The sequence below is a fragment of the Silurus meridionalis genome, chromosome 1 (genome assembly GCF_014805685.1).
Source record: "Silurus meridionalis isolate SWU-2019-XX chromosome 1, ASM1480568v1, whole genome shotgun sequence".
NCBI classification, from domain to species: domain Eukaryota; kingdom Metazoa; phylum Chordata; class Actinopteri; order Siluriformes; family Siluridae; genus Silurus; species Silurus meridionalis.
The window spans coordinates 33,644,173-33,657,472 of NC_060884.1; the positions used below are offsets into that span (position 1 = coordinate 33,644,173).

At 37.7% G+C, this 13,300-nt stretch overlaps 1 protein-coding gene across 3 annotated transcripts in view; it reads left to right on the plus strand.

Moving 5' to 3' along the window:
- Positions 1–13,300, plus strand: part of oca2 (oculocutaneous albinism II) — a 113,847-nt gene that overhangs the window by 12,950 nt on the left and 87,597 nt on the right. For all 3 annotated transcript variants that reach the window (XM_046853436.1, XM_046853614.1, XM_046853529.1), the window contains 6 exons: positions 614–696; positions 2,661–2,814; positions 6,670–6,741; positions 9,215–9,280; positions 9,624–9,680; positions 12,638–12,762. In XM_046853436.1, the coding sequence (XP_046709392.1) occupies positions 614–696; positions 2,661–2,814; positions 6,670–6,741; positions 9,215–9,280; positions 9,624–9,680; positions 12,638–12,762 (557 nt within the window). The remainder of the gene's footprint in view (positions 1–613; positions 697–2,660; positions 2,815–6,669; positions 6,742–9,214; positions 9,281–9,623; positions 9,681–12,637; positions 12,763–13,300) is intronic.

Consider the following 13,300-nt stretch of genomic DNA (forward strand, 5'->3'; position numbering starts at 1 on the left):
ATTTAAGTTCCATCACATGCAAAACTCCTCCATGGAGCTCAGTGAGGTTATGAGGGAATCAACACTTAAAGTTGTGCTGTTGTAGGAACCTTCATGGTGGTAGCAGTTCCTCTTCCCTAACCCTAACCCTTCCTCTCTCTCAGCACACCACACTGATTATTTCACTGTATTTATAGATTTAGATTTAGTGATATTTGTTAATTAATGAATTAGAAATCATTAAAAGCATGTGTATAACTGAGGGTAACGGATTCACAGTGATTGAAATGTAATAGTTAGATTTTGGTTTTATGTAGAAATAAATGGCACATTTGGTCAGTCAGGTCCCTGCTCCATGAGCGTGTTCAGATCGATCAGAACCACCTCTGGATGGTCTGTAGAGATGTTTGCTGTTTATTTTTTGACTCAGAATAAATCATTATACTAAACAAAATCAAAGACGTGCTTGTGAATAATATTCAGAATGAAAAGTGACAGTAATATATGAACATGAACAACACTCTAAATGCAAATGTCCTTCATCCATCGCCCACGCTCTGGAGACTGCAGCCTTCTTCTCAGCAGGCCTCTGATTCCTCCTCTCTCTCTCTCCTTCTCTCTGTGTTACAAACAGGTGTTTTATAACTGGACTATACCTTTACATTCCAAACGGAGTGACCAGATTCTCAAAACCAGGACCTTTTCAATGCTTAATGGGTATAACACACACACACACACACACACACACACACACACACACACACACACACACACACACGCTGTCATGTCTGTCTGTCTGTCTGTCTGTCTGTCTGTCTGTCTGTCTGTCTATCTATCTATCTATCTATCTATCTATCTATCTATCTATCTATCTATCTATCTATCTATCTATCTATCTATCTATCTATCTATCTATCTATCTATCTATCTATCTATCTATGTCTGTCTGTCTGTATGTCTGTATGTCTGTATGTCTGTCTGTCTGTCTGCCTGTCTGTCTGCCCGTCAGTCAGTCAGTCTGTCTGTCTGTCTGTCTGTATGTATGGAAGGAGTTTGGGTCAGGCTCAGTACTGTGCAACTGTCAGAGGTACAGCTGTAGATATTTCTCAGATTTCTCATTTGAATGTTTTTGTCTCCAGCTTGTCTCCAAATTCATCCCGAGCCATTTATCCATTCTCCCGCATTCACTATTTAAGTTCCATCACATGCAAAACTCCTCCATGGAGCTCAGTGAGGTTATGAGGAATCAACACTTAAAGTTGTGCTGTTGTAGGAACCTTCATGGTGGTAGCAGTTCCTCTTCCCTAACCCTAACCCTTCCTCTCTCTCAGCACACCACACTGATTATTTCACTGTATTTATAGATTTAGATTTAGTGATATTTGTTAATTAATGAATTAGAAATCATTAAAAGCATGTGTATAACTGAGGGTAACGGATTCACAGTGATTGAAATGTAATAGTTAGATTTTGGTTTTATGTAGAAATAAATGGCACATTTGGTCAGTCAGGTCCCTGCTCCATGAGCGTGTTCAGATCGATCAGAACCACCTCTGGATGGTCTGTAGAGATGTTTGCTGTTTATTTTTTGACTCAGAATAAATCATTATACTAAACAAAATCAAAGACGTGCTTGTGAATAATATTCAGAATGAAAAGTGACAGTAATATATGAACATGAACAACACTCTAAATGCAAATGTCCTTCATCCATCGCCCACGCTCTGGAGACTGCAGCCTTCTTCTCAGCAGGCCTCTGATTCCTCCTCTCTCTCCTTCTCTCTGTGTTACAAACAGGTGTTTTATAACTGGACTATACCTTTACATTCCAAACGGAGTGACCAGATTCTCAAAACCAGGACCTTTTCAATGCTTAATGGGTATAACACACACACACACACACACACACACACACACACACACACACACACACACACACACACGCTGTCATGTCTGTCTGTCTGTCTGTCTGTCTGTCTGTCTGTCTGTCTGTCTGTCTATCTATCTATCTATCTATCTATCTATCTATCTATCTATCTATCTATCTATCTATCTATCTATCTATCTATCTATCTATCTATCTATCTATCTATCTATCTCATATGTCTGACAACCAGACAGTCAATCAATCAATCAATCAATCAGCCAAACAACCAATCAGTCACTACCTTCCTCTGTTCTGCCCTCACTTACTGTCTGTCTGTCTGTCTGTCTGTCTGTCTGTCTGTCTGTCTGTCTTGAGTCTGTTTGTCTATCAATCAATTAATCGATTAATTAATCGACCAATCAAAATATCCAGATGTTATGAATTAATTATGTAAATGTGCCTTTCAGAAATAAATAATAATAATATATTTATGGGTTGCATTGGGGATTATAAGATTCTAATCTTCCTGTGTGTTTATAATACAAAATCTTTAACACATATTTATGTAAATAAGTGATGTTTAATCCTGATAATGACAAAAAATTTTTTTTTTAACAAAATCAAGTAAAATATTTCATAATTTTTATATTCTAATCTGAAGAAAGAATCGATCACAATTTTGATTGACAGCTGAAAAGTTTCCTCTTTATTACTATGATTTATTATAATTAGCAGAAAAGGCAGTAAATTCTTTACACGGCTCGAAGCTTCTCATGGCTTGTGCTGATTAAATAATTGATGTTTCTTGGTCCAGAGCTCCAATCCAGATTAACGTGCAGGCCTTCCTGCAGGACAATCAGGTGGTTCCTCTGTCCATGACTCACCAGGCGCTTTCTCTACGAGTGGAAACTCAGGTGCTGATCGCTGGACTCATCCTGGCTGGAGTTTACGTGCTGATCATCTTCGAGGTAAAGTAACCATCTCTCAGTCTGAAAGTAAAAAAAAAAAAAAGTGAAAGTAAAAATAAAGTAAAAAAAACCATAAATAAAACAAATATATTATTTATTTTAATTTATAAAAAAATGAACGGTGTCCCATTAAAAAATATGATAAATGTATGAATTTTTTGTGTCACTGTTTAATGGTTTAATAATAATAATAATAATAATAATAATAATAATAATAATAATAATATCACTGATCTGCAGTGATCTGGATGAGAGCTGGTGACTGTGAGGAGCTTTACTACAGAAATGAGAACATATTAGAAACTCATCAGGAATTCTGTTTCTTTATTTATCTTTTATTAGCCCTCTGTATTTTAAATTGATTACATGTTTATTAGACACATACTTAAAAAATAATTGCATTAACTAAACATTAAGTCCAGTGTGTATAAATATTTGCCCCTACCTTTCAGGATTGTTGAATCATTCGTAGCAATGAAACGCTGCAATGATGTGAATTAAAATGTATAATTTCATATGAATCCAGATGAAATAACCTGTAAAATAAATATAGGAGTTCTGATGGAAATAAAAGTCCACAGTGGTGAAGGAGAAGCAGTGAATCACTGTGGCTGCTGCCCACTGACCCTACACTTACCTCCTGCCTCTAATTAATCGTCCTCTCATCAAATGGACGTCGCTTCGTTTGCAATTAAAATGACCATTAATCGCGTAAGTGAATATCTGGAACAGGCCGGAGGGGTCAGGGGACAGCAGGAGTTTTTCAGAAACTGCCACGTCATGCAGAAACTCCGTCTGGGAGCTTAGATATCTGCTCTCACAATGAATCAGTGTCAGAGACTTGCTCAGATTAGCGGCAGGATTTAAAGCACTGAGAAAAACTATTTGCATTCAAGGTATGATAAATAGAATTAAGTAGAATTCTATAAAAGCAAACAAACAATCATTGCACTGATCTCTGGACTTCTTAACCAAACCCTTTCCTCCAATCCATGCTAATGAAGCTCATGTTGATCAGTTTCTTATCCATTATCATGACCAAGTCTCAGCGACATCTGATTTCGATTCAATGCAGTACGATGCAATGAAAAAATATGATGCTCAACAATTCGAAAAAGTTCTTTTCCTATTGTGTCTGCAGGAAATTACAGCTCTACCTCTGCCAAGGTAATCCCTATCCAATAAATGTTTATGTAAATGAAGCACAGCCTCTCATACATTTCCATATACAGTATATGAAAAGCTCAATTTCCTATAATAGCCATGTACATTAATTACCATCGTTCATTCAGGCACATATTCACATATTCAATGCCCCACCTTCTATACTATAAATGCTTGTGTATCCTAAACACCACCTCTCATCCACAGTCATGACGCCCTGCCTCTCAGACATCTTCATATGTACATCTGTCTGTGAAAAAAGCGGGAACTCCAAGTGTTTTTTGTTTTTCAGAGACCCGTGCAGAACTTTACACCCAGCCGCTGTATATATAAAAGCTACACACAGCACAGTTCAGTCCTGAATGCAACACTGCTAAGGCATAAATAACAAGTGTATAAGTGATGTGAATATAAATAAGTGTATAACGAGTGCACACAGTCGCGTAGTGAAGCTAGACGTCTCATAATCGGGTTAAATATATGGATACTTGCTGCAAAATGCGGCAGCACTTCAAATCAAAGAAACCTTCCTCATGAAATATTTATGAATATTTATATGCGTTAAATGACACATAAATAATGCATGACGTATTTTTTAGTTGGTATTTTTGTTATACTTCAGAAACCTTTTAAACAGATCCGACTTTCATTTGTATAATATTTATGACCAAGGGTGGGGTGGGGTGGGGGCGATGTACGATCGCATAGGGGGTATGTGACGTGAGGCTTCTGTTGAGCTGAACATCATAAACACTGAGAAAGAAATGAGAATAAAATCAGTTCATATAGAATTCAGGAGACGATCTGACGTTTTTGTGGTCTCTTCAGGATCGTAATACTTGAGTGCTTGATGGAATTTTGGTATTATATAAAACACGCACACACAAACCCCAGTTCTATAAAAGGCAGAAAAGCACTTCATACTTTTTCCCCCACTCTAGATATTGTGCTCGAAAGACGGAAGGCCGTAATTTTTCCCAGTGACACATGTGGCTTTGTGATGGGGCATCCATCTTGGATGATTATAGTGATTTTCCCCGTATAAGAGCGACTTCTCCGGATTTAAGCACAAAGAGAATAAGAGAGCAAGAGGGAGTTTTTTAGGACAGAAAACATAAAAAAGCAAGATTTTTCAGAAGAGCGTTCAAAATGGGAACGTGAGGCATTGTGTTGATCTTCAAAAGCAACAATTAAAGGGAAGTAAGTATGATAAAAAAACAATTGGAGAAGATAAAAATCAAAAGGAAGCAGATGAAAACACCAAATGGCTGAAATTTTTCTATAAATCATTTATTTTTTATTAATTTCAACACTGTTTATTAATACTGACCACGTCCAAATGATCAAAGAATTATGTTGGAAACAAAAACATGTTGTCTGAAATACGTTTTAAAACTCCAGTACCAAAAGAAGTTGGGACTCTGTGTAAAATGTAAATAAAAGCACAATGCGAAGATTTGCAAATCTCATAAACTCATATTTTATCCACAATAGAACATCAAAAACATATCCAATCTTTAAACTCCAGAAAACACCACTTTTTCCACCATTTTTATCCCATTGTTTTTACACTTTGCCTCAGCATATTTTAATTGAGTTTCGACGTAAAGATGATGTCACTGTTTCCGGATCATTCTCACGCATGACTACTTGACGCATGATCGAGATTTAATCAGCATTTTTCTGGATCACATGCAAACTGTGTTTATAGATAATGATTTCTGGCAGTGTAAATGAGCCCATACAGAATCCTGACTGTTGTAAAGGCATTTAGGGCCTGAAGATTCGGCACCCAACATTGATCTTCACCCTGGTCCCTTGTGCATGGAGGTTTCTCCTTATACTTTGAAACTTTTGATAATATGTTCTGTAAATGATGAGATATTAAGCTGTTTTGCAATTTGATGTTGAGGAACATTATTCTGAAATTGCTCCACAATTTGTAGACACGGTTTTTACACAGATTAATAAAGCTCCGCCCATATTTACTTCTGAGAGACTCCTCCTCTATAAGACAGGTCTTACTGACCTGCTGTCATGCATTTTTTACTTGATTTTTATGTTCTATTATGAATAAAATATGGGTTTAGAAGATTTGGCAAATCATTATATTCTGTTTTTATTGACGTCTCATTTTGTTTGGGAATTGGCGTTGTTTATTTTAGATTGTACAAAGTAGCTACATTTAGCTTAAATAACAGCTTTGATACTCTGGGCGTTCTCTTAGTCAGCCTCATGATGTAGTCACCTGGAATAATTTTCCAAGAATCTTCTTCAATCTTTTTCAATCCTTCTTCAATCTTCAATTTTCTATAGGAATTCCCAGAGGTGTTGAGTGCTTGTTGGCTGCTTTTCCTTTACTCGCTGGTCTAACTTATTTCAAACCATCTCAACCCGTTTGACCATCTTTATCACTCTCCTTCTTGAACAAAAAGCTCTTAAATAAATGTATTTATAATATTCATATTCATAGAGTCTAAATTAGAGCTGGAGAAAATACACATTGCATTGTCATTACAGTGTTATAACAACCTTATGTCACTCAACTCGGGTGTTATGTCAACTTGACGTAACTGACAAAGTAAAACTTAAATTGGTAACTGAATTTTATTTCCTCTTTTAGGTTTTTAAATGCTTTAAACAGTTTCTAAAATTGTCCTTTTATATGAAGGTTCTGTTGTTCTCCTGTAGATCGTACATCGTACTCTGGCGGCCATGTTGGGATCGCTGGCGGCTCTGGCAGCTCTCGCTTACGTTGGAGACGTATGTGTTTTTCTTTTTTTTACCCCATAATTCTATTCCATTAATCAATGACACATCAACACATTACATTCATCTTGAAGCCCTGACACTGGTTTAAAGTTATATTTTTAGAAGAAGCAGATCCAGTGATGTCATTCTGGAGTGGTATATATTCTGATGAAGACCACTCGAGTGATGGACTCTGAGAATGTGTTTAATTAACTGGAAGTGAAGCGATGATCGTTAGCGCTGATTAGCAGAGAGCGGGAATAAATTTACATGCCATCTCTGTGAGCAGGTTTTTATTTCCCATCAGCAGCGATGGAGAGCCACGGTGGACTTCACACTGCTGTGATGGAGATAATAAATATTTATGTTAATGGACAGGATTGTTTCTGTGAGCCGAGAATCGAGCTGTAATTACTGCCAGGGTTTTACATTATTTACATGAAGGTAGTTGATGAAATATTGAAAACAGAATCAGTGTATAATTGACGATATTAGCAGATAATATCACGCTAACGATTGAGCGAGTGCTCAGAATGGAAGAGTAGAGCTCTACATGGTTTTCTTTCTTTTTTCTTTTCCTCCGAGGTAAACAATTCTCTCATATTTTAATCTAAAATTTTTTTAGATAGAATTAAGATAAAATAGACTTTTTTCTTTTATTTTGTTGTCTTACAACCTGGAATTAAAATGTATTTTTTGGGGGTTTGTATCATTTAATTTACACAACATGCCTTCCACTTTGAAGATGCAAAATATTTTTTATTGTGAAACAAACAAGAAATAAGACAAAAAAACAGAAAACTTGAGCGTGCATAACTATTCACCCCCCCAAAGTCAATACTTTGTAGAGAAACCTTTTGCAGCAATTACAGCTGCAAGTCTCTTGGGGTATGTATCTATAAGCGTGGCACATCTAGCCACTGGGATTTTTGCCCATTCTTCAAGGCAAAACTGCTCCAGCTCCTTCAAGTTGGATGTGTTCCGCTGGTGTACAGCAAACTTTAAGTCATACAACAGATTCTCAATTGGATTGAGGTCTGGGCTTTGACTAGGCCATTCCAAGACATTTAAATGTTTCCCCTTAAACCACTCGAGTGTTGCTTTAGCAGTATGCTTAGGGTCATTGTCCTGCTGGAAGGTGAACCGCCGTGCCAGTCTCAAATCTCTGGAAGACAAACAGGTTTCCCTCAAGAATTTCCCTGTATTTAGCGCCATCCATCATTCCTTCAATTCTGACCAGTTTCCCAGTCCCTGCTGATGAAAAACATCCCCACAGCATGATGCTGCCACCACCATGCTTCACTGTGGGGATGGTGTTCTCGGGGTGATGAGAGGTGTTGGGTTTGCGCCAGACATAGCGTTTTCCTTGATGGGCAAAAAGATAAATTTTAGTCTCATCTGATCAGAGTACCTTCTTCCATATGTCTGGGGAGTCTCCCACATGCCTTTTGGCAAACACCAAATGTGTTTCCTAATTTTTTTCATTAAGCAATGGCTTTTTCTGGCCACTCTTCCGTAAAGCCCAGCTCTGTGGAGTGTACGGCTTAAAGTGGTCCTATGGACAGATACTCCAATCTCCGCTGTGGAGCTTTGCAGCTCCTTCAGGGTTATCTTTGGTCTCTTTGTTGCCTCTCTGATTAATGCCCTCCTTGCCTGGTCCGTGAGTTTTGGTGGGCGGCCCTCTCTTGCCAGGTTTGTTGTGGTGCCATATTTTTTCCATTTTTTAATAATGGCTTTAATGGTGCTCCGTAGGATGTCCAAAGTTTTGAAAATTTTTTAATAACCCAACCCTGATCTGTACTTCTCCATAACTTTGTCCCTGACCTGTTTGGCGAGCTCCTTGGTCTTCATGGTGCCGCTTGCTTAGTGGTGACCGTTGCTTAGTGGTGTTGCAGACTCAGGGCCTTTCAGAACAGGTGTATATATATACTGAGATCATGTGACACATAGATTGCACACAGGTGGACTTTATTTAAGTAATTACGTGACTTCTGAAGGTAATTGGTTGCACCAGATCTTATTTAGAGGCTTAATAGCAAAGGGGGTGAATACATATGCACTCACCACTTTTCCGTTATTTATTTTTTAGAATTTTTTGAAAAAAGTTATTTTTTTCATTTACTTGACCAATTTGGACTATTTTGTGTATGTCCATTACATGAAATTCAAATAAAAATCAATTTTAATTCCAAGTTGTAAGGCAACAAAATAGGAAAAACACCAAGGGGGGGGGTCAATACTTTTGCAAGGCACTCTATCTATCTATCTATCTATCTATCTATCTATCTATCTATCTATCTATCTATCTATCTATCTATCTATCTATCTATCTATCTATCTATCTATCTATCTATCTATCTATCTATCTATTTAGATCATCAGTCGAATTAAAATGTACAAATCTTTAATATTGTGTGTGTGTGTGTGTGTGTGTGTGTGTGTGTGTGTGTGTGTGTGTGTGTGTGTGTGTGTGTGCTTTCTGCAGAGGCCCAGTCTAATGACGGTTGTGGAGTGGATCGACTTTGAAACATTGGCTTTGTTGTTTGGCATGGTGAGAAAACACACACACACACACACACACACACACACACACACACACACACACGCACGCACGCACGCACACACACACACACACACTACTTATTGTTGTGTTACATTTAATGTTCCTACATTACAGCAGTTATAAACATCTATAAATCAGTAATTGACTTTTTGAATAATTGGCATACGGTACATTAATACTGTAAATGACTCCTCACACACACCCTCATACATTACAATTATTTGATTATTTAATTGATTTATTTACAATAATAAAAAATTCCTCAAGTCAGTCATGCAACATTTAACACATAAAAAGCGTAATTCAGCTTCATTGCCTTTTTCACTTTCAGATGATTTTGGTGGCCATTTTTTCCGAGACTGGCTTCTTCGATTATTGTGCTGTCAAGGTGAGTTTTATAAAATGACAGTTTTTCCGCCACAGAATCCCTGTGCATTACGGTTTTCCTGGGGGTTTAAACTGAAGGCAAATTGTATGTTTATGTGCAAATTCTACAAGAAAGAAAACGCAAAAGAATAAACGGTTGATGAAAAAGCTCAACATCTGTTTTGAATTGTTTTGGAGACCATGTCCAGTTTTTCATAAAAAGTCCCTCTTTCAAACGTCCTTCTAATTTTGACAAATAGATTTCTTCTCCTAAAAAACAGCTATTTAATCCACATGAATATATTTGAGCTTGTGCAGTTTGCTACAGATGCGTGTTGCGAGCTCTGAATTTGAAAATGTCAACGTTATTGGATGCCTGCTAGATGGCCCCGGTGCCCGATTTGACGTCTGATTGGATAGAAAGTCTAACATAAACATTCACTCCTGGAAGCAGCACATCTGAGATAAACGCAATGAAATGAGGAGAATAAAGTATTGGGAATAATTGAATACATATTAATATAAAAAAAATATAAAAAAGTAAGTTAGTGATTCTGATAGAATTCAGACGTGCAGATCTCTAGTTCCAGGTGACTCCAGGTGTGAAGGGTCTAATGCTTCAGATTGGAATTTCCTAAATGAACATCGGATAGAGAATGAACTCGGAGCGTATACACGGCAGAGTGGAAAGTGGGTTAAACCTGATGAAAGACTTTGAAAAGCTTTTTCCGTGTCTCAGGGCGGTTGTGAAGGGATTTTTTTATTGCTGCGTTTAAACCCACGTGTGTTCGTGTGCGGCGTGTTGAAAATGTGCCAGAAATGATTTCATGATGAAATCCTGGTGAGTGTCTTACATATTTTGGACTGTGTGTGTGTGTATATGTGTATGTGTGTGGATCAAGTTTAATTTAAGAGCTGTGGGCACCGTGATGCTCCGTGATTAGGAGACTCCAAGGCAGACAGACAGATAGGAAGTGTTTCTATGGCAACCCCATCACTCAGTCTACCTTCCTGGCAGCGACCATGAAATATACTTTAGTCCTACAATACAATACACACTTGAAGAAACTCTCTCTCTAAATGTGTTTAGTGTTTCGAAGAGTCAAAGACACTGAGAACATAAGAGCTTTTACTCCCGGTACAGCGATGAATACAAGAAAATCTGCATCTTTACGTCTCGGCGCAGATGTAAAACTCCAGCATTCTTTTCTAATAAATATCATAAAATCAGACACTGGAGGACTGAATATCAACGTTATGGAATAAACCTGCGTTCTGTATCACGAGTGCAATGAAGAGAAGTTTTATTTATGTTCTATTCTTCTTATACTACAGCTTTCTTGCACTTTTTAACCGTTTCTAGTCACATTTCTGCACTTTTATTTTTAATTCAGGTGAAAACAGAAATCACAGCTCGTCATGTTGCAGCTGCTTTTCACTTTCTATATTTACTATTATTTGTGTATGGAGCGACAGACAAACAGACAGACAGTGGGAGAGAGAGAGAGAAAAGAAAGACAGACAGAGAGAGAGAAAAAGACAGGCAGACAGACAGAGACAAAGGTCTCCCTTTGTCTGTCAGTCTGTTTTTCTTGCTGTCTGTCTGACTATCTGTCTGTCTGTCTGTCTGACTATCTGTCTGTCTGTTTAGAAGACAGAAAGACAGACAAATAGAGGGAGAGGGAGAAAATGAGAGAGAGAGAGAGATAGAGAGAGAGAAAGAAATACAGAGACAGTCAGAGAGAAAAAAGGACAGACAGACAAAGAAAGACAGACAGACGCAGAAAGAAAGAGAGAGAGTAAGATAGACAAGGAGAGAAAAAAATATTTTTAGTTATCACATGTTGCGAGGGTCAACAAAATCTGCCTTAAGAATCAGCAGTGCAGCGTCTGGATCCTCAAAAACATAAGAATGAAGCTGTTGCTTTAACCAATCAGATGTGGGGGTGGGGACCTTCATTTTTAAATCCCCAGGAAAACCTGAAAAACACTGAAAAAATGCAGGGAAACCCGGGATGAGATTAGACGGTTAATATCGATGCTTCTGCCAGAGATAATGTATGCAGACAGTGCAGTTGTGGCTAAAGTGAAAGAAGACTTACTGAATTGTGTTTATTGGGTTTCCAATTATAAAAAATGATAAAAAAAAAATGTTTCACCTATAATAATGATACAACTCTAAAGCTAAGACCATGTATAGTGGATTGAAGGCCATTTTGGAGCTTTCGTACACATCAGTTCAGGATGTTTGTGGTTCACACCTCAAAAGGTGCAAATGAATGGGGCTGTCAATCGATGAAAATATTTAATCAAGATTCATCGCATGATTGTCATGAGTTCACTCACGATGCATCGCAACTTAATCGCACATTTGGATCTGTTCTAAATGTACCTTAAATAAATACTTCCCACGTTTTAAATACTAATCTAACATGTGCATGATAAACATTGATGCTGTACGCAAATGTATGTGTATTATTAGTGAAACCAAACTCAGAGCATGAAGACTAAATATTCTTGTAAAGGTTTTAAAGAAATTATGATATTTTAAATGATCAGGACACCAAAGGGAGGATTTGACCATGGTGCCACATCATAGTGGATTTTGTTGCTTGATTTTGAGACTTAAAGTAAAACAAATGTTTAGTGATTAAAAATCATTATTTGCTGGGATTTATAATGTTTTAAATATTAAAATAAAGAAAGGAATTCATGAATAAATGTGTGTTGGGTTAAAGCTTTTGATTTCGCCTCTTTTATATTAATTTATTAATATTTTTAAATGATGGTCAAACAGAAATCTGCACATTAATAAAACTAGTGTCGTTAAAAGTAATTTGCGTTAACGTGTTTATTTTGACGACCCTAATCATTTCATTCCCTTTGCTAAAAAGTGAGTTTTTTTGTTTTTCTGTGCAGCTTTTTGCACACAAGTGTACTCAGAACTAATATATTTTGCCGGCCCCCTGTCTCTGGCAGGCGTATCAATTGTCCAGGGGACGAGTTTGGCCGATGATCATCATCCTGTGTCTCATCGCTGCCATTCTGTCTGCGTTCCTTGACAACGTGACCACCATGATGCTCTTCACTCCTGTAACCATCAGGTACAGTGTGAAAGTGTGTGTGTGTGAATTTCATACAGTGCAGCGTCTCTAGTAACAATGAAGCTGTTGCAGTTATCTCATGCTGCTAGTTTAATGTTCTACATTCAAATTAGTGTGGCTGCGATAACGGAATTCATCACTGAACTCCCACCTGAACTTCTTTCAGCCAATCACAATCCAGCATTCACACTTAACTCACGCCTGAAATTCTTTCAGCCAATCACAATCCAGCATTCACATTTAACTCATGCCTGAGCTTCTTCCAGCCAATCACAATCCAGCATTCACACGTAACTCACGCCTGAACTTCTTCCAGCCAATCACAATCCAGCATTCACACTCAACTACCACCTGAACTTCTTCCAGCCAATCACAATCCAGCATTCACACTTAACTCACGCCTGAACTTCTTCCAGCCAATCACAATCCAGCATTCACACTCAACTACCACCTGAACTTCTTCCAGCCAATCACAATCCAGCATTCACACTTAACTCACGCCTGAACTTCTTCCATCCAATCACAATCCAGCATTCAC